Source organism: Olea europaea, chromosome 15, assembly GCF_002742605.1.
Source record: "Olea europaea var. sylvestris chromosome 15, O_europaea_v1, whole genome shotgun sequence".
Taxonomy (NCBI): domain Eukaryota; kingdom Viridiplantae; phylum Streptophyta; class Magnoliopsida; order Lamiales; family Oleaceae; genus Olea; species Olea europaea.
This window is the reverse complement of record NC_036251.1, coordinates 28,680,109-28,704,682: the sequence shown is the minus strand read 5'-3', so window position 1 is coordinate 28,704,682 and position 24,574 is coordinate 28,680,109. Positions and strand designations below refer to the sequence as shown.

The 24,574-nt window shown below is 33.7% G+C and overlaps 1 protein-coding gene across 1 annotated transcript; it reads left to right on the top strand.

Annotated features, from left to right (window-relative positions):
- The first annotated feature begins 17,243 nt into the window (after window positions 1–17,243).
- On the top strand, window positions 17,244–18,016 carry LOC111411514 (uncharacterized mitochondrial protein AtMg00810-like). The gene is made up of 2 exons (XM_023042038.1): window positions 17,244–17,760; window positions 17,895–18,016. Exons 1-2 carry the CDS (start codon window positions 17,244–17,246, stop codon window positions 18,014–18,016), a joined length of 639 nt encoding a protein of 212 aa, XP_022897806.1.
- Window positions 18,017–24,574: the final 6,558 nt, after the last annotated feature.

Here is a 24,574-nt window from a genome sequence, read left to right as displayed (position 1 = left end):
TTATCAACGTGGGAGAGTTTATTTTTCCAGCTGACTTTATCATTCTCGACATAGAAAAGGCATATCAGATGACAATATTCTTAGGAAAGCCATTCTTGTTGTTCGTGCGAAACCCACAAGAGACGAGATCGTTGACAAGTAATAGATTTAGTAAGTTGAAAGTATCGTCTCACGAGGAATAAAATTTAAAAGAGTGTACCAGTGTTCAATTAGATTCAAAGTAAGCAAACAAAATTGATTTTTTGATGATTATTCTAAATTAATCTACTAAAGCTTGTAAAATGCGAATTTAATATGTATGGGAAGAGTGTATTGGATTATGAATCCACCTATTATTATCTATTTCAATTCTTGACAATCGACAATTCTATTGTAATTAATTTTTTTCCAAGACAAATTAAATATGTCCCAATCATGAACCGAATCTATTCTTAGTCCGAATTCGAATTAATAGAATGCATTCAATTTCACAATTATTTCAAAGATTGTATACGTGATAAATCTTATTTCTAAAATTTACTGCACTAATGTTAATTAAGCAGTATTCTAGACCTATTGTAAGCCTCCCAGCACCATAACAAGAAACTATATATTAAATTGGTGATCAAGTAATTAAATAATAAAACTAGGCATGCAAGATTAATCAAGAATTGAAAAAATTTAACTAAATCACATGTCTATAATTAAAGAAAAATAATAAAGGGTTTCATCTTCATCCAGTACATGAGAAGAATTAACCTAGCATAATGTTGAAATTAATTCTCCACTTTTTCTTGGCTCCTAACAGTGTATGTGGTCGCTTCCCAAGCTATCACCTTGTTTACTCCAACAACAGCCTGCTTTTTCCTCTGTAATATGTCCCCGATGTATGTATATATAATATAATTCATAGCAAGCAGCCCTCCAGCCACTGTTTTTAATGTTTCTATGTATATATCTTGCTGTCGAGCAGCAATGTTTGACCACCAAAATAGAACCCAATTGTTATTCAATTCTCCTTGGCTGCTATTTTTTTCCTAGGAAACGCTACCATGACAGAGGCTATGACAGGTGCCTATTTGGTCGACGCCCCCTATTGTAGGTGCCTTGTCACAGGGGCTTGTCACAGCCCCTGTTTATTTAGCAATTCCTTTTTTTTTCTCCCATGCGTGTGTTGTATCTCTCTGTGTGTGTGTGTGTGTGTATGCCTTAGTTGCCGTATTTGACCAATGAGACAATGGGTTCATCACTAAAAGCACAAAGAAAATTAACCTAAGTTAAATAGAAATTAATAATTTGATGACATAAATGTTTTATAATATGGCTTAAATAAATGCACATATTACACTTATCACTTGTCTACAAGCCAAGCCTTGTTGTATTTTGATACTAATGAGATAGTCTTGAGGGTGGAAGATAAGTAACAGAGCTTCACCATGGAGTATCCAATCAAGCAATCCTCATACTTTGAAGATCGCCAATGAGTTGATTATTGTGAAAGATACAAAGGTAGGCCAGATGAAGGTGGAATTGTTGGTAGGGATAGCAATATAAACTTGATTTTGTGGAAGATGAAAGATGAAAGTAGGAAGTGCAATCAGTGCATAAAATACAGAGCTAAAATTTTCCCTTTCAAGCCACCATGAAGAGCCTAAAAACATAAGGACTTTAAATAAGCGCTTGTTGGAAGGCAACCCAACACTTCTATTCATTTTATTTATTCTGCTTTTTAGATTTAGAATAATTTAAGATAATTTAGATTAGTTTTCATTCAATTTTAGAGACTCATCATCCACACCTCATTTCTCCTTATATCCCCTACATATTAGTTAGTTTATTAGATGTTTGAGCTAAGTAACATGTGTTCCAGGTATTTGATCTTTAATGTTTTATTTCCCTACATTGTGTAGGAACATGAAATCACAAAAACTTAAACCAACATTGACCAAGAAGACAATGAGAGCAATAAGAAAAGCTAGCTAATTAATTTCATGCTATATTAGAGGCGTATTTTCTTCCTTTTCTTTCCCACCCTGTTATATGCAGATTTAGAATTTAAAACATTGAGAACAATGTCTTATCTATGTTTGGGGGTAGAAAACATGAGTTTTCTTTTATGTTGTGTGTTTTTGTATGTGTTTTACTTCTTTAGATACTACCAAAAAAAATCAAAATTTTTTTTCTTTTTATGTGCTTGTGCGAGTTAACTATCCTGGCTGACAATGAGAAATATATTGAATTGTGAATTAATCTATGAATGGTGAGTAGGTTGCCTGTTTAATTTAATTTTTATTTTTCCTTGTGAAGTTTGATATATATTAAGAATGTGAATTAAGTTAAGCATTGTGTAGGAGTGAGTAGATTTCATAATTGGATAGGTTGAAATAGTGGAATATAGATGCTAAATCTAAAATTGCTATATCGTCCTTAGACCAAATTTGAAATAGTTTGGGAGATTTCACCGTTGTAGGAAGATGTTAAGATAAATGGGGATTTCATGTGTGAAATTAAAAATATTTTTGTAGATTGTCTAAGGTCAATAGGATGAAATTGGGTGAAGGTCTCAAGTTAGAAGTCAGTTTACTTGGACACACACACACACATATAGTCATCACCCTAAAGCTTGCTAAAGGGGTCATTTAGAAAGTTTAAGAGAGAGAATGCTGCAAATAAATGAAAAAAGAAAAGAAAAAAAGTGTTGAAATAAAAATTAAGAAAAAAATAGAAAAAGCAAGTTCATGAAACATAAGACGCACTGAATACCTTGATTAAGTCCAAAGCACTTGTTCAAGAAAATTGATTTTTGATAAGGGATTATTAGCTTAATAGAGTTTTGGAGATTGAAGCAATCAAACTATGGAGAATCCTTATTTATTGATATATCGACTTGTAATTATTGAGATTTACCTAAACTATAGAGAGATGATGATAGTATAAAAATTCAGCCTTAGCTTACACGCATGGAAAGAATGAAAAGAATAAGTTTGGGGGTGTATGAGTCTTACAGTGATGAAAGAACATATTTGACCATTGAGGGTTTGGAATTGAAATTACTTGTCAATTCTTGATGCTATACTGAATTCTTCACACACACGTCAATTTTACATTGGAAAAGTAACTTTTAATTTCTATACTTTGATTTTGAAGCAGTACATAGATTTGATGTTATGATTTCAATCCTGAGATAAAAAGTCGGGGGTAGCTAGCTAAATATTTTTGAATTGCTTGATTGAATGGTCACAATTAGATAATTAGCAATGTGAGGACAAACAAAGATTAATGAGGGGGGTTTGATAAGTGTAGTTTTTATACTTATTTAGGATCTTAAATGATGATATTTTGTTATTCTTTGGATGAATTAGTACCTAATTTATTATTTATTACTTTTATTAAGAAAAATTAATGTTTTGAAGAAGAATTGGAAGAAAAAATAGAAAAGGGCTAAAATGAAGTGAATCCAAAGTCCGAGGACTAAATTGTAAAGTGCTAATAGTTGATTCGGACCTAATATCGATAATTGGAGAAGGTGTGGATTCAATAGACGGAATTGAAAGCTAAAGGAGCAAGAAGACATAAAAAAAGAGTTAAAATGAATGAAGATAGAAATTGAGGAATCAAAGTACAAGAATTGAAAATATTTTATACAGCTCACACGAGGGACCTCATTTCTTGCATACCGAGAGTAAAACAACAACTTGATGCATGTGTAGTGAAATGTGTGATGCACACGGGGGCAAATTTTGGGCCAAACAGCCCAAACTCCATTTTCAACCAAAATTCTTATGGAAACAAAATTAAACCTGCTATTTAAGCAAGAGGAGATGGCTAGAACAGAGAGAGGAGGATTATACATAATTTTCAGCACAAGAAGGAGGCTAGGTTGAGATTGTAAACTGACTTTTGAGAGAAACAAAGAGAATTTACATCGAAGAACAAAGAATTCATCACTTGGATCCGGATTTGAAGGCATAAATTGAAGATTTCTAGATTTTTTTTTGTCACTAATGATTTGGGTGATGACTTTCGATTATTTTCTTTGTAATTGTTACATTAATATGATAGGCTAAAATCCTTTGTATTTGATGGATGACAAAATTGTTTGATTCTTAATTTTTAATTCGAGACTTTGTGTTTTTAACTTAATTCTTTCATTGTGATTTCATTATTATGCATAATTATATTGTTTTAATGCTTGCATACCATTAGGACAGTAAGTTGCTTATTTGTATTGTTAAAAAACTCACGGCAAGTAGAACATTGTTATTGTAACACACGGGCAATAAATATTAGGCATAGTATTTATGGCGTGTGTGATCGTGTGTAATAATCCTAAATGTCAATGCATGTTTGTCATATGAATTCAGACTAAGAATAGAATCATCTCGTGGTAATCATAGGTTTATTATATCTTGGAAAAGAACAATAAATAAAAGTTGAATTGTCGATCGTCACAATTGTACGAATTGAGATAGTCATCACTTTTTGAGAATTAGAGCTAAGAATTGATGTGTGTCGTCAAAAATGCAATACGTTCACTTCTTTGATTTTTAAACCAAATTTTTATTGATTTTGCAAGTTTTAGTTATAAAATTTGATTAAATATCCACTAATTGTCTTCTGTTTATAAACATGAATTTAAATATATCAAATATATGAGAATTGAGCCATATTTCATGTGGGACAATAACTCTCTCATCATGATTATTAATTGTACAAAGAACCTGTACACTTGTGGGATTTTGACAAACAATAGGTAGAAATCAATCAATCACAAACTGCTTGATCTTTCTCTAAGTTTGAATCTGACTTTTTCCTTACCATTATGAATAGCAATTGTATGGCCAATCATTGTGGATATAATGGTAGATGCCTGGGACCCAGTTACTAATCCACTTTGAATTTGATAAATGCATTACTTATGATATGTACTTCCTCGATCTACTTTCATTTGGCATTTAGGCAATTCAAGCATTCTGTAATTGATCCCATCATACTACTGTAGTAGATTTCAAATGGAACGCGACCATCTTAACCATCTTGTCCTTTGAAACATCCATAATCTCAAAGAATCTTTCAACCTTTACCAACCAATTCAAGAAGTCCTCGATCTTCATTTTTTTCAGAAAATGAGGGATGTCTGCTTTAATTTTATAATCATTAAAGACATTTAATTTTTGGATGATTAGGATTATAAAGTGGCACTTCGAACTCGTCTGACTCTGATTTGCCTCCTTCTACTGTACAACTCATATTATTTCCTCTCCGATCTATAGACACAGTGATCTGTTCATTGTTGATTGCCCGTTGTTTATTTTTCCCATTGTTTTCAACACCCCACAAAAACAGTTAATGAATCTTTTCAATCTGAGTAGTAAGATCCTCAAGCCATCGATTTGTTGCACCCAATTCTATCTTGGTAAGTGGTACGTCACCCATGTTTATGAATCAAAGATAGAGACGGGAAAGCCGGCTCTAATACCATTTAATGTACGATGGAAATGTAGATATTAATAAAAATGTCTTGCTTGTAGCACACGAACGAGTGTTTACTTGATTTTTGCTCGAATGGACGTGATAACTATTTGAAATCCGCCAAATAAATATTAGAATCCACCAATAAATTGAAAATTTGAAATATCTTTCTAATCAAGAATCGAATAATGAAACTGAATTTCGAAAAAGATTACAAAGCCTCTATATTTATAGGCAAGATTATTACATATTTCTACTAATACTAGGAAATTAATAAAATCTAATCTAATTAAAAATCCTATTCCAATGAATAAAGAAAATATAGTTCTAATTATATAAAAGATAAAAATAAAAGTCCTATCACAATTATACCTAGAAAAGATAAATACGACTATAAAAGATAGAGCTAAACATAAGTTTCCTAGTAGGAGATAATGTTTATCTTATTTATTTCCTTTTCTAATTGGTTTTGGATTTTTTCTTGGTATTGTCCTACATTAGTAAAAAAGTATAACTTTTGTAGACAATACAGTGTATCCAAAATAATTTAAAACTAGGAAAATATTCACACAAGAAAATTAGAAGAGTAACACAAAAAAAAAAAAAAAAAATTGTGTCCTTGGTAGTAACTTAATGCTTCGACATCAATATTACATATACAATTCAAACATTTACAATGAAATGAAAATAAATAAATTATAAACAGTTTCATCCCTGACATTTAAAAAATCTCAATTCCTAATTTTCAATCTACATTCACCTGTGCACTAGATGTGCATCTGATGAACATGTATCAAAAAAATTAGAAATATTAATTTGACTAACTGGGTTAATTGTTGTAGATTTAATCTATCAAGCAACAATAATTTAATGCAATAGTTCATATGTCATTTATGTTGTGCTCAAAGACTTCAACAATAAATATGCGTTATGATATAAATTCATGAGATACTGTCAAAAATAATAAAATAATAAACAATAAATAAAAGGTCATGAAATACCATGGTAATATATTCGTGATCATCCTATACAAAAATTATTATAAGAAAATTATAGAAATAATAATAAATTTAAAGATGTTTTATTGATAAGCTGGAACATTGTAGAGAATCAGGTCGATACACATCTCAGGCTCTTATGATCATCTAAGGGTATTAAGAAGAACTATTGGTTGCAAACCCTCAAATGTACATGATTTCTTGAGAGTTTTAGGTCATTTAAAATCGGATCGGTAAAATAATCAAGTAAGCCCTTGATAAGGCTACATGTAAGAAAAAAACAATAAAACACGTGATCAACAAATCATCGATTCCCATATGAATACTGATTGGATCAAAAAATAGAAAACGTCATAGAAATGTTGATTATTCTACAGAACAATGAAAGTTTGATGACATTCGTTGGTCCTAGAGTAAATAATCGAAGCAATACTTCACAAAGATTTGCAGAAACATAAAAGAAAAGAACACGAAGGATTTTTCATCTCAAGGGCCCGAATGTTCAGCCTTATGGCCTACTCGCCACGTTGAGTATCTACTAAGTAGATAGAGCTTCAGATCCACTAGAAAAATCACCAGAATGTTACAAATGTACGAAGAAATACCAAGTTTCTTCACTGTTTTTAATCTCGCCTCACATACAAATCATACAACACCACCCACGTTGAGCATCTACTAAGCAGTATCACATGTTCATACACTAAGTATAACATCCACTCAGACTTTCAGAGGTAATTTCACTCAAAAATGAAGACGGTGTGGGAGAAGACGAAGAGAAACCCTAGAACACTCAGTTACTAATTTTTTTTTTTTCAAAATGAACCGCCCAAGAGATCTTTAAATAGGAAAGTTGAATGGTTTTAGATCAATAGTGGGGAGATGGCCAAATGTATGGCCCGATCACATCTTGAAGAAAGCAAGAAATCGCCCTATAAGAGAACACACTTTCTCTTTATAAAAAATGGACCAAGACCCATTTCAACAAACACGATCAAACTCCTCAATTGGGCCAAGAATTAAGAGGCATATTTTTGTACTCAACAATGTCCACCTTGCCAAGGAATTCTTGGCAATTTATAGTGGCTAGATATCTACTTGTTTCATTTGCTCTTATTCACCTAAAAAAAGAAAAAAGAACAGAAATTAGTACATGTAAAAAACATTACAGCTTCAATCTTCTAAACTCACTACCCTTCAAATGATGTTTAGAATCTTTAAATAGTTTTTGAACTTATTTAAGAGTACAACCTTAGTCCTCAAATTAGAGGGATTGAATTTAGTTGAAATTTTCTCTAAACTAATTGGACCTTGTTCAACTATGTTTCTTACAAAATGGAATTTAACATCAACATGTTTTATGCAATCATATTACATAGGATTCCTGCTAAGATGGGTTGTACTTTGATTATCAGTATAAATTTTGACAGAGCTATTTATGAAACCAATTTCATTCAAAAGACCTCTTAACCAAAGGCTTTCTTTAACAGCATCATAGGCAGCTATATATTCTTCCTCTGTTGATGACAAGGCAATTAGATTTTTCAATTGTGATTTCCAACTAATGCAACTATCACACAAAGTGAAAACATAAGAGAAAGTTGATCTCCTTTTATCTAAATCACCAGCAAAGTTTGAATCAGTATAATCTTTTAAAATTATGCCTTCATCACATGTTTTGAACTGTAAGCCTAATTCAGATGTACCTTTCAAATATTTCAACATCCATTTCATAGCAAGCCAATGTGTTTCACCAAGATTAGACATAAATCGGCTTAATATGCTTATGCCACGTGCCAAATCTGTTCTAGTGCATATCATGAGATACATAATAGATCCTATAGTGTTAGCATAAGGAACACTTTCCATTCTTTTAAATTCTTCATCAATTTTTGGTGATTGTTCAGTGGACAGTTTAAAGTGGTTGGAAATTGGCAAAGAAACATGTTTGCAATCAAGCATAAAGAACTTTTCTAGTATCATATGCACATAAGTAGATTGTTTTAGAATTAAAGTTCAATCTTTTCTATTTCTTTCTATTTCCATCCCAAGAATTTTCTTAGCTTGTCCTAAATCTTTCATCTCAAATTTAGATTTTAATTTTGTTTTAATCACATCAATTTCAGATCTGTTATGGCATGCAAGTAACATATCATCTACATATAAGAATAGATAAACAGATTCAGGTCCATTTAACCCTTTGAAAAAAAACAAGAATCATAACTGCTCCTAACAAACCCCAAAGTCTGAACATAAGAGTTAAACTTTTTATATCATTGTCTAGGAGCCTGCTTCAGGCTATCGAGTGATTTCTTTAACAAACATACCTTTTCAGTAGTTGATTTTACCTCATAACCTTTTGGTTAACTCATATAAATAGTCTCCTTAAGGTCTTCATTTAAGAAGGTTGTTTTTACATCCAGCTGATCAAGTTCCCAATTAAAATGGGCAGTTAGGGCAAGAAGAATTCTTATAGAAGCACATTTTGCTACAGGGAAAAAAATTTCATTATAATCTATTCCTTCCCTTTGAGTAAACCCTTTTGCAACAAGTCTGGCTTTGTATCTTTTATTTCTAGCAGCAGGATCTCTTTCTTTTATTTTAAAAATCCACTTATAGTCAACAACTTTTTGATTTTTAGGTTTGTTGACAAGGATCCAAGTTTTATTTTTGATTAAGGAGTCCATATCTTCGAACAAGTCACAGCTTCTTCAAAGGTGGTAGGTTCTGAATTTAATGAGTTTAGGACAGAGAATAGGGTAACAAATTCATCATTATTGTATCTGGTGGAGGGAATCCTATTTCTTCTGTCTCTATCTCTTGTTAACTGATAATCAGTAAGAGAAGGATCATTAGATTCAATCTCAACTTTAGGTTCACTCAAATCCTGATTAGTATCAAACTGGGTAGTCTCCACCTCAATAAAATCATTTTGATCATTAGAGTTATTTTCTAGATTTTTAAGAATAGTTTCTTTTATAGGTACAGATCCAATATGTTCAGTTTCAGATTGTGTTTTACTAGGAAACTCATTCTTATTAAAGATAACATTCCTACTAATGATCACTTTAAAGCCATTTTGACTCTTGTACCCTTTAGTCTCCTTCCCATACCCCAAGAAGACACATTTTAGAGATCTTGGTTCAAATTTACCTTCATTTTGATGGAAGTATGCAGCATAGCCAAAGACTTTAACAGCTTGTTTGGGAGTTATTTTTTGACCCAAAAAATTGATTTTTTAACCGTTATTTCACTATTCCAGCCGTCATATTTGACTTTTTCTCTCACAGGTGGACCCCACTTTTCTCCTAACGGTCAAAAAATCAATTCTCAAAATCACTTCCAAACAGGCTCTAAGTCTGCTGTAATCAGGTGCAATAGTTGACCACAATGTTTCAGGGATTTGAAAATTAATGACACTAGAAGGACTTCTATTTACTAGAAATGTTGCAGTTTTTAAAGTTTTCCCCCCAAAAGAATTTAGGAAGCCCCGAACTGTGCAACATACATTTGACCTTTTCTAAAAGGGTCTTATCATTCTTTCAGCCACACCATTCTGCTGAGGGGTGTATATCATAGTTCTATGCCTTAATATTCTAGACTCCTTACAAAAGGAATCAAATTCCAGATTAGAAAACTCAAGACTATTGTTAGTCCTTAGCGCCTTGATCTTCTTATTATTTTGATTTTCAATCATCATTTTCCATTGTCTAAAATTTTGGAAAGTATCAGATTTTTGTTTTAATAAAAAAGTCCATACATTTCTTGAAAAATCATCCACTATAAGTGGATAAAATCTAAATCCACTTAAGGTATTAATAGATGCTGGACCCCACAGGTCAGCATGAAGATAGTCTAAAATAGAAGTGGATTTGTGAGTTCCAGATTTAAAAGGTAGTTTACTTTGTTTACCAATTATACAGTCTTCACAAAAAACTCAGTTTTTCAATGTTATCCTTTCCAAAAAATCCCAGTTTATTTAAAATAGTTAATCCCTTATGAGACATGTAGCCAAGTCACCCGTGCCAAATTAAAAACTTATCACAATGTGTATCCATAATTGTAGAGTTGTAACCTACCGAAGGTTCAGCTTGCAGAGTGTAGATGCCATTGATCTTAGGGGCAGAGATAACTTCTCTATCATCAAATATCAGCTTTATAGAGCTTTTATGAATCATTATATCATAGTCTTCATCTAACTCTCCTAGAGCAATTAAATTTCTCTTTAATTCAGGTACATACCTCACTGTTTCTAGTTTAAGTATGAAATTATTTTTCATTAGGAGATTCACTTTTCCCATCCCCATTATCTGACAACTCACGTCATTTCCCATTTGCACTAGTCAATTTGCACTTATCCCCCATCCAGATCAACAAAATCAGAAAACCAATCTTTGATGGGACACATATGAAAAGTGCACCCAGAGTCTAAAACCCACTCTTTTGGGTTCTTGTTGATGGTATTAACAAGGACAACCCTTTGTATATCAGGTTCTCCTTTGCAGGCAACAGTTGCAGAACCATTAAAATTTTGTTTTTCTTTTGTATCAGATTTTTCTTGAAACAATCTTTGATTAGGTATCCTTTTTTACCACAATAGTAGCATTTTCTAATCTGATATTTAGATTTTACTTGGTTTCTATTTTTGTCTCTGAATTTGGGATTTTGGGGTTATCTCTTTTATGGGAATTGAAGTTACACACAACATTCTTTTTATTTTGATTCTATTTTTCCTTTATGTGTAAGCATTTACCATATCTTGAATCTTTTGACTCAGCTTTCAATTCAAGTTCTCTATTTCTTAGGGGTAGAGATTATTTTGTCAACCATGAGTTCTTGCCCCCATATTCCAAGGCATTCTTGATCTCCCTATGTTTGTCACTTAGAGAATTTAGTAGGCCAACAACTTGTTGATCTTGTGAAAGTTTTTCATCACAATTTTAGAGAATTTAGTAGGCCAACAACTTGTTGATCTTGTGCAAGTTTTTCATCACAATTCTCTAGATCCTAAACCATTTTTACATAATTATCAACATTTTCCTCTAGTCCCAAGGGTGTATCAAATCTGAAGTTATAAAACTACCTTAGAAGATAGTACTTATTAGGTGTGGATTTAGTTAAGTAAAGAGATTCCAACTTATTCCCTAAGGCTTCTGTAGAGATAGTTTCACCAATTTTTCTAATTATACTATCAGACATATGAAGGAAAACGGAACTCCAAGCAATAAAACTTTGTCTCCTATATGCACAAGTCTCGACAGGATAGGTGTTATCAATAGTATTTGCACATCTCTGTTGTAACAACAGAGCCCTCATTTTCAGAAATGACCTAAGAATTTAGTATAAGTACAGACAACTCACTATTGATACTGACTAGGTAGAAACTCATTTCGAATCGAAACGAGTTGACACAACTCACCAAGAACTTGGAGTGAGTCAAGAAAGTCACAATGACTTAGTAGTGAGTCAAATTTCAACTCACCAAAACTCAGGACAAATAGCAGATCACAGAGGGTTAAAATCGAGTCACAAAGTTTTATAAAAAAAAAATCGATTTTAGAGCCCAAGAACTCGAAAAATATTAGTAGATCTTACTGATTTACCTAGTACAACACTCAAGGTTTCAATCCAACCAGAGAGTTGAATCGTACTGAGATATACCAATAAATTTTTCAGAGAACACAATTTTTCACTCAGAAAAATCTTTAATCTCAAAGATCTGTAAATTTAAAAATTTCAAAACACTTATGGTTTTTGGAAAATTAACCCCATACCAAAATCCTCCAAAGAAGACACTCTGATACCACTTGTTGGTCCCAGAGTAGTTAATCGAAGCAATATTTCGCAAAGATTTGCAGAAACATAAAAGAAAAGAGCACGAAGGATTTTTCCCCTCATGGGTTCGGATGTTCAACTTTATGGCCTACTCACCACGTTGAGCATCTACTAAGTAGATATAGCTCTAGATCCACTAGAAAAATCACCAAGAATGTTAAAAATGTACGAAGAAACACCAAGTTTTTTTAATCTCACGTCACATACAAATCATACAGCACCACCAAACTCGCACCAAGCAGTATCACATGTTCATACACCAAGTACATTATCAAATCACTCAGATTTACAGAGGTAATTTCACTCAGAAGTTAAGGTGGTGTGAGAGAAGATGAACAGAAACCCTGGAGCACTCAGTTGCCAAAAATTCTCTTCAAAATGAACCATCCAAGAGATCTTTAAACAGGTAAGTTGAATGGTTTTAGATCAACAGTGGGGAGATGGCCAAATGTATGGCCAGATCACATCTCCAAGAAAGGCAGAAGTTGTGCTTTAAGAGAACACATTTTCACTTTATGAAAAATGGAGAAAGACCCATTTCAGCAAACACAGCCCAATTCCTCAACTGGGCCAAGAATTGTGAGGCATATTTTTGGGCTCAACAACATCTATGAAAAATCTCATATTTCTGTTCAAAATTGATATAGAAAATGATAAAACTATCATAAGAGTTTTCACTAGAAAGAGTGTGAAGTAAAACCTAAACTTTTAGAAGACGTAAATGTCCTTATGTAACAAAAGTAAATGGAAATAAATAAAACTTAAAAAATTACCAAAAAATGATAAATCTATGACGAAATTTTAAATAATTAAAATCAAAAAGAAAAAATTGAAATCTTACAAAAGACCTAAATGCACTTTCATAATTAAAGCTGTTGGATATAAAATAAAAATTAAGAAAACAAGATAGCCATTATAAATTTGACACCCTCTCGAAAATTTTTAAGATAGTGCGCCTTCACTATTCATAATTTGATCCATATCTGTTCGATGTCAATACTCATTCTTCTTCTAGCGCTAACTTGAGAAAACATGACTTTCACCCATTCAATACCAACATTCCTCATTCATTATGCTTTTTAGAAGTGATATGTCGATCATATACACCATTAATCGAACATGTCATACACTTGTAGGTGTGTCACTTTTTATTTTGTAAGTTAGCCCTCTTTGACCCTCATTTTTGTGGAAAATGTGTTTTTGGAATAATGATGTTATCATATCTCCCTAATTATATTGATTGACCAATCTCCATGATTTGGTCAATCTCCATGATTTGTATAATTGTATAATTAGAGTATGATTTGTGTAATTAGCATTAATTACTTACATTATGTGCTTGCCTCCTTCATCTATAAAATGAGGGCTCTTGTACAGTTTTATTCATCACAGAATACAGAAGTTATTCACAATTCTTCCTCTATTCTCTTAGTTTTAACATGGTATCAGAGCCATCTTTGGTTCTTGGCCTCTAGTTGGTGTCTTTTCTTTTGGTTTTACGCATTCCGTCGCTCTATCACTACTTCTATCCTTCATTCATCAATTCTTTTGGTATTCCAATACTATAAATTGATCATGTTGCTCCAGAGCTTTCGTTTGGTACAAAAATCATTCTGATCCTACATCGCCACATGTGTCATCGCTCATCGTCATCTCCAGCGACCTTCCAGCCACTTTTTCGACCAATTTTTCGTGCTCATTCCATCAGCATTGTCCTTTCCTCTAACTCGATTAGCATTATCATTTTTCTATTATGGCTTCTTCAAATGATGTTGTTCGTCCTATAAAGATTGTTTTGAATGGCTCCAACTACACTGCTTGGTCCCAACAAATGTCAATTTTTCTGATTAGTTAGAGATTATGGCATTTTGTCACTGGAACAAAATAAAAACCCACGAAAACTGACAAGCAATTCACAGAGGAGTTTGATGAGGCCCTTGATGAATGGAAAAGTACTCACTGTAAGATCCTTTCCTAGTTTATTGATACATTAGCTCCTTCCATTTAGAGTCTACTCCCTAAGTTCTGGAATGCCATACTTGCTTGGAATTTTTTGGCAAAACGCTACAACTGTGGTAGTGATGCTACTTTAGAGTTTCAGTTGGAGACAAAGCGTTCCCAGATGCATCACAAACTTGGACAGTCTATTACTGAGTTTCATGTCAGGTTAGTAGCATTTGGGATCAGCTTTCTCAAGCTGACCCCGCTTTTTCTGATGAAAAGTCGATTAAGCTTTTCGCTGAATATCGTGATCGTCGTCAGTTTATGTATTTTATGATGCATATCCATGATGAATTTGAGAATACTCGAGCGTCTTTGTTCCATTGATCTCCTCTTCCTACAATTGAGGTTGCCTTACGGAGCTAATTTTTGAGGAAACACAGTATCAAACTCATCTTGTTCATTCTACTGATATGGTCTTAGCTACTACTCCATCTAGCTTGTCTACTTTGGCCACTCCAGATACAACTATTGCTTCTTCTAAATCGCGACGTTTCAATGGCCGATGCCACTATTGTGATGAAGATGGCCACCGTATTTCTGATGGTCCTAAGAAGAAGACCAAGGATGATAGGGATGCTCTTAAGGCTAATACATCTTACTCTTCCAAGCCTATTGCTGCTATCTTTGCCAGCTCCTCAACTTCTGATTCCTCTTTTGCACTTTCTTTGTCGTCACTTTCTGCAGCTGACATTGAGGCAATTGTCACCCATGTCCTATTCCGTACTTCTACTGCTTTACCACTCTCCATAGGTAACTCTACATCTTGGTTTCTTGATTCTACCTATTACAATCATATGACCTCTGATTCCTCTTTAGTTAACCATAGGAAGTCTTTAAATCCCATTCTTTTAATTTATACTGCTAATGGTTCCCATATATCTGTTAGTCATTTTGGTCACGTTTCTACTCCTACCCTTTCTGTACCTGACACATATGTTGTGCCTAAGATGTCTCTAAATCTCCTTTCTGTTGGTCAACTTGTTGAAAATGGTTTTATCTTAACCTTTTCTCACAAAGGGTGTGATGTGCAGGATCCAAAGATGGGCCAGCTAGTTGGGACCGAGCATAGAGTTGGTCGCATTTTTGAGCTTACATCACTGCATTTGCCTAGTTCTTGTTCTCCTCAATCTCTTAGCATTGCTGTGTTTTCCAACGTTTGGCATTCTCATCTCGGTCATACATCCTTATCTCGTGTTCAGTCTTTAGTTTCTAGTGGTTACTTAGGCAATATTAAATTTGAACATTTTGATTGTGTGTCTTGTCAACTTGGGAACCAGAAAGTTTTACCTTTTAATGAAAGTAATTCTTTATCTTCTGCACCTTTTGATTTGGTTCATTATGATATTTAGGGATCTACTCCTATCTCTACTAAGGACGGGTCTTGTTACTTTGTTATTTTTGTAAATGATTATTCTCAGTATACATGGATTTATCTTTTGGATGATCGCACTGGGTTACTTAATGCTTTTCAAGATCTTAAGTAGATGAGAAAAACTCAGTTTGATCGTACCATTGCATTCTTTCGGTCTGATAATGCCATGGAGTATACTTCTGCCTCTTTCCTTGAAGAACTTCAAGAGGCAGGCACTTTGTTCCATCGATCCTATCCATACACCTCCCAATAGAATGGTCGTGTAGAATGTAAGCATCATCACATTCTTGACACTGTTCGCTCTCAACTTCTCTCTGCAGCCCTCCAGAAATTCTTCTGGGGAGAAGCCGCCCTTACTGTTGTTTACACTATTAATCGAGTTCCAACCCCTACTCTCTCCCCAATAAGTCTCCATATGAGGTTCTCTATGGAAAGGTACTTGATTATTCTCTTCTCAAAGTGTTTGGTTGTGCTTGCTTTGTCTTACTTCCACCTCATGAACGTAAAAAACTTGTACCTCGTTCTCATCTCTGTTGCTTTCTTGGTTATGGGATTGAACACAAGGGTTATCTATGCTATGACCCCATAGCCAAGCGTCTTCGAGTCTCTCGACATGTTCAGTTTTGGGAACACAGAGTGTCCACTAGTATCTTTCAACTTTTATCCGATTGTCTCTCATACTCTCCCATTTTCACTGACCATGCCATAGACCCCTCTCTAGATTTTTCCTCTAATGCAGGTCATGTCAGCTCATCTGGTGATCACTCCACGCTTACTTCTTATGAAACTGGATCGTCTGATGATCATGCCATCGCATCCACCCCTCCCGAGTCCTCTGATTTGAATGTTCGTCATTCTAGTAGGGTAAGAGCACCTCCTACCTATCTTAGTGATTACCATTGTTTTTCTACTTTTGACTCTTCACGAGCCTTGCAATTATTGCGAAACTTGTTCTTACCCTGTTTGGCAGCAAACTATATCTAAAGAACTTGACGCTCTTCACACAACCCATAAAGACTGTAGTTGGGAACAAATGGGTATACAAGAGGAAAACGAACTCCGACGATTTTGAAGTAAGACATAAAGCTCGTTTAGTGGCAAAGGGCTTTACTCAGGAGTTTGACATTGACTACGAGGAGACATTTTCCCCTATTGCTCGTATTACCTTCGTCCATTCTCTTTTGGCTGTCACCTCTGTACGTTGATGGCCTTTATTTCAGATGGATGTCAAGAATGCCTTCTTATATGGTGATTTGGCTGAGGAGTTCTATCTCCTCCTGGTAAGGTCTGTTGTCTCTGACGCGCATTATATAGGCTTAAGCAAGCTCCCTATGCTTGGTTTGCCAAGTTCAGCTCCACTGTTGTGCAGCTTAGGTTTGCTTTTAGCCCCTATGATTCTGCTATTTTTACTCGTTACACTAATATTGGCATCACTATTCTACTACTTTATGTTGATGATAATTCTGGTATTCATGAGCTTAAGCAGTTTTTGTGTCAGCATTTTGAGATGAAAAGACCTTGGTTCTCTTAGCTACTTCCTCGGCTTAGTGTCCCCTACGTCTAATGGCTACTTTTTGACCCAAGCCATGTATGCTTCTGATCTTCTCACCTGTGCTGGTCTCATAGATTGTAAGATAGCTGATAATTTGCTGGAGCCCAACATTAAACTTCGTCCTACTGATGGAGAGATCCTTCCTGACGCCACTCGTTATCGACAGTTTGTTGGGAGCCTGATTTATCTCGCTGTCACTAGACCAGACATTGCCTATGCAGTGCATCTTATTAGCCAATTTATGTCAGCTCCTCGTTCCATTCACCATGCAGTTCTTTTTCACATCTTACGCCATGTGAAGGGAACATTATTTCATGGGCTTCAGTTTTTCGCTCAGTCATCCTTGACGTTGAAGGTTTACTTTGATACTGATTGGGCAAGGGACCCCACTGATCACCAATCTACCACTGGTTTTCTTTTTCTACTTGGTGACTCCCTTATCTCTTGGTGGAGCAAAAAGCAAAACATTGTTGCTCGCTCTGGCACTGAGGCTGAGTATCAAGCCCTTGCTAACACTACTTTAGAACTTCTTTGGCTTCTCCAAGATGTGGGTATTCCTCAGCCCTTTAGCACTCTGCTTTATTTTGACATTTGTAGTGCTATCCAGATCGCTCATAATGATGTCTTTCACGAACGCACAAAACACATTGAGATAGACTGTCATTTTGTGTGTCATCATCTTCAGGAAGGGACACTTCGCCTCTTGTCAGTTATCATCTGGTTGATATCTTCACAAAGGCTCATCTACCTGGTGGCCATCATTCTTTAGTTTGCAAACTCCAGTTGGCATCTTCAATACCACCTTGAGTTTGAGGATGGATGTTAGCATATCTCCCTAATTATATTGACTGACCAATCTCCATGATTTGTGTAATTAGCATTAATTACTTACCTTATGTGCTTGCCTCCTTCACCTATAAAAGGAGGGCTCTTGTATAGTTTTATTTATCACAGAATACAGAAGTTATTCACAATTCTTCCTCTATTCTCTTAGTTTTAACAAATGGTTTTTTGAAAAATATGTGATTAAAAAATATGAATTTTTTTTGAGTTTACATGTAACATTATTTTATAAGAGATTGTATAGTTGAAAATGAATTTTGAAAAAATAAGAGCTCAAACGGGGGTTTAATATATGATGTTTCTTAATTCAATTACCATGAATAGATGCAACCACAGCCTTCATACAACCATAGCCTTTTTAAAAATCAATCTCCACCAAAAAATCGAGCAGCACACCATCATTGTTTGCCACCACCAGCTCTGTTAGTGTAATGCAAAAATAAATTAGTATAAGTCATAATTAATCACGTTTTTCATTTCATGTTTGAGAGAGTCAATGGTTGTTACTTAGTGCCTTATTTTGTGCTTCGCTTTAGGACTATCTTTTAGTTTTGGTTTTCTGTTTCCTTAAACATTGAAAGTAGTTGTTTTCCTGTGTGTATTTGAGATGTTCTCAGCTGAAGAAAACATAGTGCAAAAAACTTCCTAAAACTTTGGGCCTTACATTTATTTGATTTAATTCCTCTTAGAGTAATTTCTGATTTTGATTGCTATTTCAGACTCTCTCTTTTTTAACAAGCTCTTTACTTCAAATTTTTATATTACTTAAATCTACCTTACACCACACATACCCAACGTGATCTATAAGCTGCCATCTTTGAAGAACCATATTTCAAAGAGAAGTAAATCCGACGGTGTTCTTCCTCTTCCCTTGCATTTCCTCCCCAGGGTCTTTCTTCTACAACCGCGACTATGATACTACTTTCCTACGTAGAATGAGAATCCTCTGCCGACTCGAAACCTCAGTTCCACAAATGAACTATCATTAAAATCCCAAATACCAGATCCATATCTTGCAGGGCGATGGGTCATAGTGGTAGAGGGTAGCGATGGTGTGAATCTTCCGATACAAATGTAGGAGCGGTGTTTATAGTGCATTTAGATGGAAGTCATTTGCAATGGTGGTGGTTCAGCATTGGATGTGGTGTTCATGCGAAACTCACAAGCATATGAGATCATTGATAAGTAATAATATAATTAGTATTGTCCCATGAGGAAAAAATCTTATATTGAATTGTATTAATTCGATATCAAATTCAAATGTAAATTTAATAAAAGAGATTTATGTTTATATCTAAATTATATCTATTTCTAGTTCATGATCTTCAATTCAATATTTGATTTTTCTAGTTCTTGATATTTCTAGATTCAATCACTGCTAGATTTGGTTTTTCTTCTCCAACATATGATGAATTGACCACTCATTCTTCAAAGATTTTATTATTGAAATGATAGAGAGGTGAGAGAGAGATCTTATGCTTGTTAGACCGTGTTGTGTATATAGTGGCAAATTAGGTAAAAAAAGCATCAAAGTTGGTTCCCATAAGTGTTCGTATCAGAAAAAGAAAATGAATCTTGTCTAACCCAAAAGCCATGCATTTTTTGCTCCGCCAAATGTTGCATTTCAGTTATATTATTTGGAGGGACATTTTACAGAATCAACAAACCAGCCATGCACTGGTGCATCAGAATTTCTACCAGCCATGCACTGATGCATCAGAATTTCTATGTCCATTAATCTGTTAATCATCTGAAGCTTTACAGCTTGTTTATGACTTTAGAATCCTTAGAATCATATAGGATTCCTGGTTGAACAATCTCTGGGTCTATTCCATTCCCGTAAGTTCCTGAAATTTGGAAATAATATGCTGAGCATCAAATGCAGATGGCCAAACTGTTAGCTGAGGTTCATAGGCACTATAAATTATAATGCAAGCTTGTATATCACGTAGGGTGCAAGTTCGTTCACCTTTTTCACTATTCCCTTCTCTCTCTTTTTAAATGAATCCTCTAGTCATGTTTAGGGACGATTTTTTCGTGGTGAATGGTGCTGTCCATTATTTTTATTGCCAGAAGGTGGTATATATAGATAAAAAAAAAAAAAAAATTCGCATTATTGATTGAATAGCAATTGTCTATTTTCCATCTTTAAATTCCAGCATTTAGTTTTAGTACAATAAGAAATAAAATCACGTGGATAACATTTCTTGGCTTTTTTGGAAACTGGCAACTGTCTTGTACAAGTGAAATAAAAATTTCGTCAATCTGGGGTTATCAATATTCCAATTAAGCTAAGAAAAAAGGAAATAATCCACTAATATTAAGTGCATAGAGATAGCCAAATAAGACAGCAAAGAAGTATAACATTTGTAGGAAATACAGTAATCCAAAATGATTCAAAAATTGGGGAAGTATTTACACAAGAAAATTTGAAGATTACTAACACAAGAAAAGGTGTCCTTGGTACTAAATGCACTGACATCAATATTAAGTATACATTCAAACAGTTGCAATGTAATGTCATGAAATTAAAATTATTTTCATCACCTGCATGCTTAAAAAATCTAAATTCCTAGTTTTCAACATATGTTCACCTGTGCATTAGATGTGCATTTGATGAACATGCTTCGAAAACCTGAGAAATATTATTTCTGGGGTTATCAATATTCCAATTAAGCTAAGGAAAAAAAAAAGGAAAATAATCCACTAATATTAAGTGCATAGAGATAGCCAAATAAGACAGCAAAGAAGTATAACATTTGTAGGAAATACATTAATCCAAAATGATTCAAAAATTGGGGAAGTATTTACACAAGAAAATTTGAAGAGTAACACAAGAAAAGGTGTCCTTGGTACTAAATGCACTGACATCAATATTAAGTATACATTCAAACAGTTGCAATGTAATGTAATGAAATTAAAATTATTTTCATCACCTGCATGCTTAAAAAATCTAAATTCCTAGTTTTCAACATACGTTCACCCGTGCATTAGATGTGCATTTGATGAACATGCTTCGAAAACCTGAGAAATATTATTTCTGGGGTTATCAATATTCCAATTAAGCTAAGGAAAAAAAAAGGAAAATAATCCAATAATATTAAGTGCATAGAGATAGCCAAATAAGACAGCAAAGAAGTATAACATTTGTAGGAAATACGTTAATCCAAAATGATTCAAAAATTGGGGAAGTATTTACACAAGAAAATTTGAAGAGTAACACAAGAAAAGGTGTCCTTGGTACTAAATGCACTGACATCAATATTAAGTATACATTCAAACAATTGCAATGTAATGTAATGAAATGAAAATAATAAATAATTTCATTACCTGCATGCTTAAAAAATCTAAAATATCTAGTTTTCATCATACATTCACCTGTGCATTAGATGTGCATTTGATGAACATGCTTCGAAAAACTGAGAAATTTTATTTTAGCTAACCGGAACATGCTTCAAAAACTGAGCAATATTATTTTAACTAACTGGTTTAACTGTTGTAGATGTGATCAACATCAAGCGACAATAGTTTAATGATTCGTACATCATTTATGTTGTGCTCAAAACTTTGACAGTAACTATGAGTTGTATAAATTCATGAGACATTGTGAAAATAAAAGTAAAAGTTCATGAAAAACCATGGTAACATTTTAGTGATCACCCTCTACAAATATTATTACACCAGAATTGTATAAATAATTTTAAATTTGTTGATGCTCTATTGACATGCTGGAACACCTTAGAGAATCAGGTCGATATGCATCTCAAGCTTTTATGGTCATTGAAGGTTACTAAGAAGAACTATTTGTAGGTTATGCAACAATAATCGAACTTGTAATTAATTTGTACTGAGGTGTTCTAAATTTAGAACTTAGCATCATTCAAGAATTTCATGAATTTAATTTTTTGTAATAACAGAGACGATGGCCAAAACATAATCACAGTAAGAATAAAAACAAAGCACTGTAATTAATCCAAAAACAATCACAGATGAAAGTAAAAGGTTATGATTTATGACAGAGACTTAATTCCTAAAGCTAGGTCTGGCGGCATCATCCCTAGGAGGACTGGAGCTAGTCCCACCCATTTGTAATGTTGTAGCCCAGTTCTTTTCCAGTTCCTCCATTCAGGCCATGATGTCCTGAATATTTTGCTCCGCTAAACCTCCCATTTCGGTTATGTCATTTAGAGGGACATTTTGCAGACTCGACAAACCAGCCATGCACTGGTGCATCAGAATCTCGACGTCCGTTAATCTGTTAATCCTTTGAAGCTTTTCGGCTTGTTTATGAGACTTCTGAACCCTTTAAATCGTATAGGATTCCTGATTGAACAGTAGCTGGGTCTGAACCATTTCCGGAAGTTCCCGAAATCTGGAAATAACTTGCTGAGCATCAAGTGGAGATGGCCAAACAGTTGGTTGAGGTTCATAGGCACTATATATTATAATGCAACCCTGTATATCACACAGGGTGCAAAGTTCGTTCATCTTGTTCATTATCCCCTTCTTTCTCTTTTTAAATGATGCCCTTCTCTCTGTGTCGTTGGCTATGTACTCGAGCTTTATTTTTCCTCTAGTCATGTTTAGGGATGATTTTTGGAGGGTGAATGTGCTGTACACGTTATTTTTATTTCCGGAAGATGGTATTTATAGATAAAAGATTGGATTACTGATTGAATAGCAATTGTTTATTTTCCTTTTTTTAAATTCCAGCATTTAATTTTCATACAACAGGAAATAAAATCATATGGACAAAAATTATCTTGGCTTTCTTGGGAAGTGGCAACTGTCTTGTACGAGTGAAATTAAAAATGAGTCAATATGAGATTATGAATATTCCAGCTTAGCAACGAAAAATAAGGGAAATTATTCATTAATATTGAGTGCATAGAGAATGCTAAAATAGAAAGTAAAAAAAGTATAATTTTTGTAGGCAATACTGTGTATTCAAAATAATTTAAAATTAAGAAAACACTTGCACAAGAAAATTAGAAGATTAACATTAAAAAAGGTGTCCTTGGTATTAACTTAATGCACGGACATCAATATTACATATACCTTCAATCATTTACAATTTAATGAAATATAAATAAATAAATAATAAATAATTTCATCACCTTCAAACATTTTTCGTTAACCGTGCATTAGATGTGCATTTGATGAATATGTTTCGAAATGAGCAATATTAATTTAATCAACTGGGTTAATCGTTGTAGAGGTGATCAATATCAAGCAACAAAATATTAATGCAATTGTTCGTGCGTCATTTATGTTTTGCTCGAGACTTCAATAGTAAATATGAGTTATAGTATAAACTCATGAGATATTATGTCAAAAATAAATAAATAAATGAAAGGTCATGAAATACTAGGTAATATATCCGCGATCACCTGCTACATAAAGAGAATTGTATAAAGAATTGAAAATTTAAGGACACCTTATTGATATGCTCGAACACTGTGGAGAATCTGGTCGATACCCATCTCTGGCTCTTATGAAATCTAAGGTTACTAAGAAAAACTATTGGCTGAAAACCCTAAAATGCACATGATTTAATGAGAGTTTTTGGTGATTTGAAATTGGGATCGGTAAAACAATCACATAAGCCCTTGATAAAGCGACATGTAAGAAAACACAATATAGCATGTGATCAACAAATCATCGATTCCTATGTATGAATACTGATTGGATCAAAAAATTGAAAGCATCATAGAAATGTCGATGATTCCGTAGAACACTGAAAGTTCGACAACATCTATGAAAATCTCATATTTTCATTCAAGAGTAATATAGAAAATGGTAAATCTGTATTGCAAATTTAAATAGCCAGTGTACGATGTTAAACACAAATTTTGGAAAGATGTAATTGTCATTATTGGAAATAAATAAAACTTAAGAAATTACCAAAAAATGATAAATCTATGACGAAAAAATTAAATAATTAAAATCGAAAAGAAAAAAATGAAATCTTGCAAAAATCCTAATTGCCCATTCGTAATTAAATTTGTTGGATATAAAATAAAAAAATAAGAAAACAATGAAGCCGTTATAAATTTTGTCGACCGTATCGAATTTTTTTTTTCTTTTTAAGATAGTCTGCCTCACTTTTAAGAATTTGATCCATATCTATTTTGATGTCGATGCTCATTCTCCATCTAGCTCTAGATTGAGAAAACATGACTTTCAGCCATTCAACACCTACATTCCTCCTCCATCATAGTTTTTTCTAAGTGACATACATTATATTGTTGATCATATGCATAATTAATCCCACATGTCAAACCACTACAGTAAAATGGTTATTTCAGACGAGATATTTGGTGACATAAAAATGTTATCGAAATGAGTAATTTTGCACGACATGATTTTAAAGTTTATCGCAAATACTAGACAAAAAAGTACCAAAAAAATATAAGCCTACAAAAAAAATTGTGCAATATCCAAAAGTGCGACAAGAAATAAAGATTGTGGCAAAAAACATGATGGGAAGCATGGAGCCTATATATTGTTTGGTGGGAAATT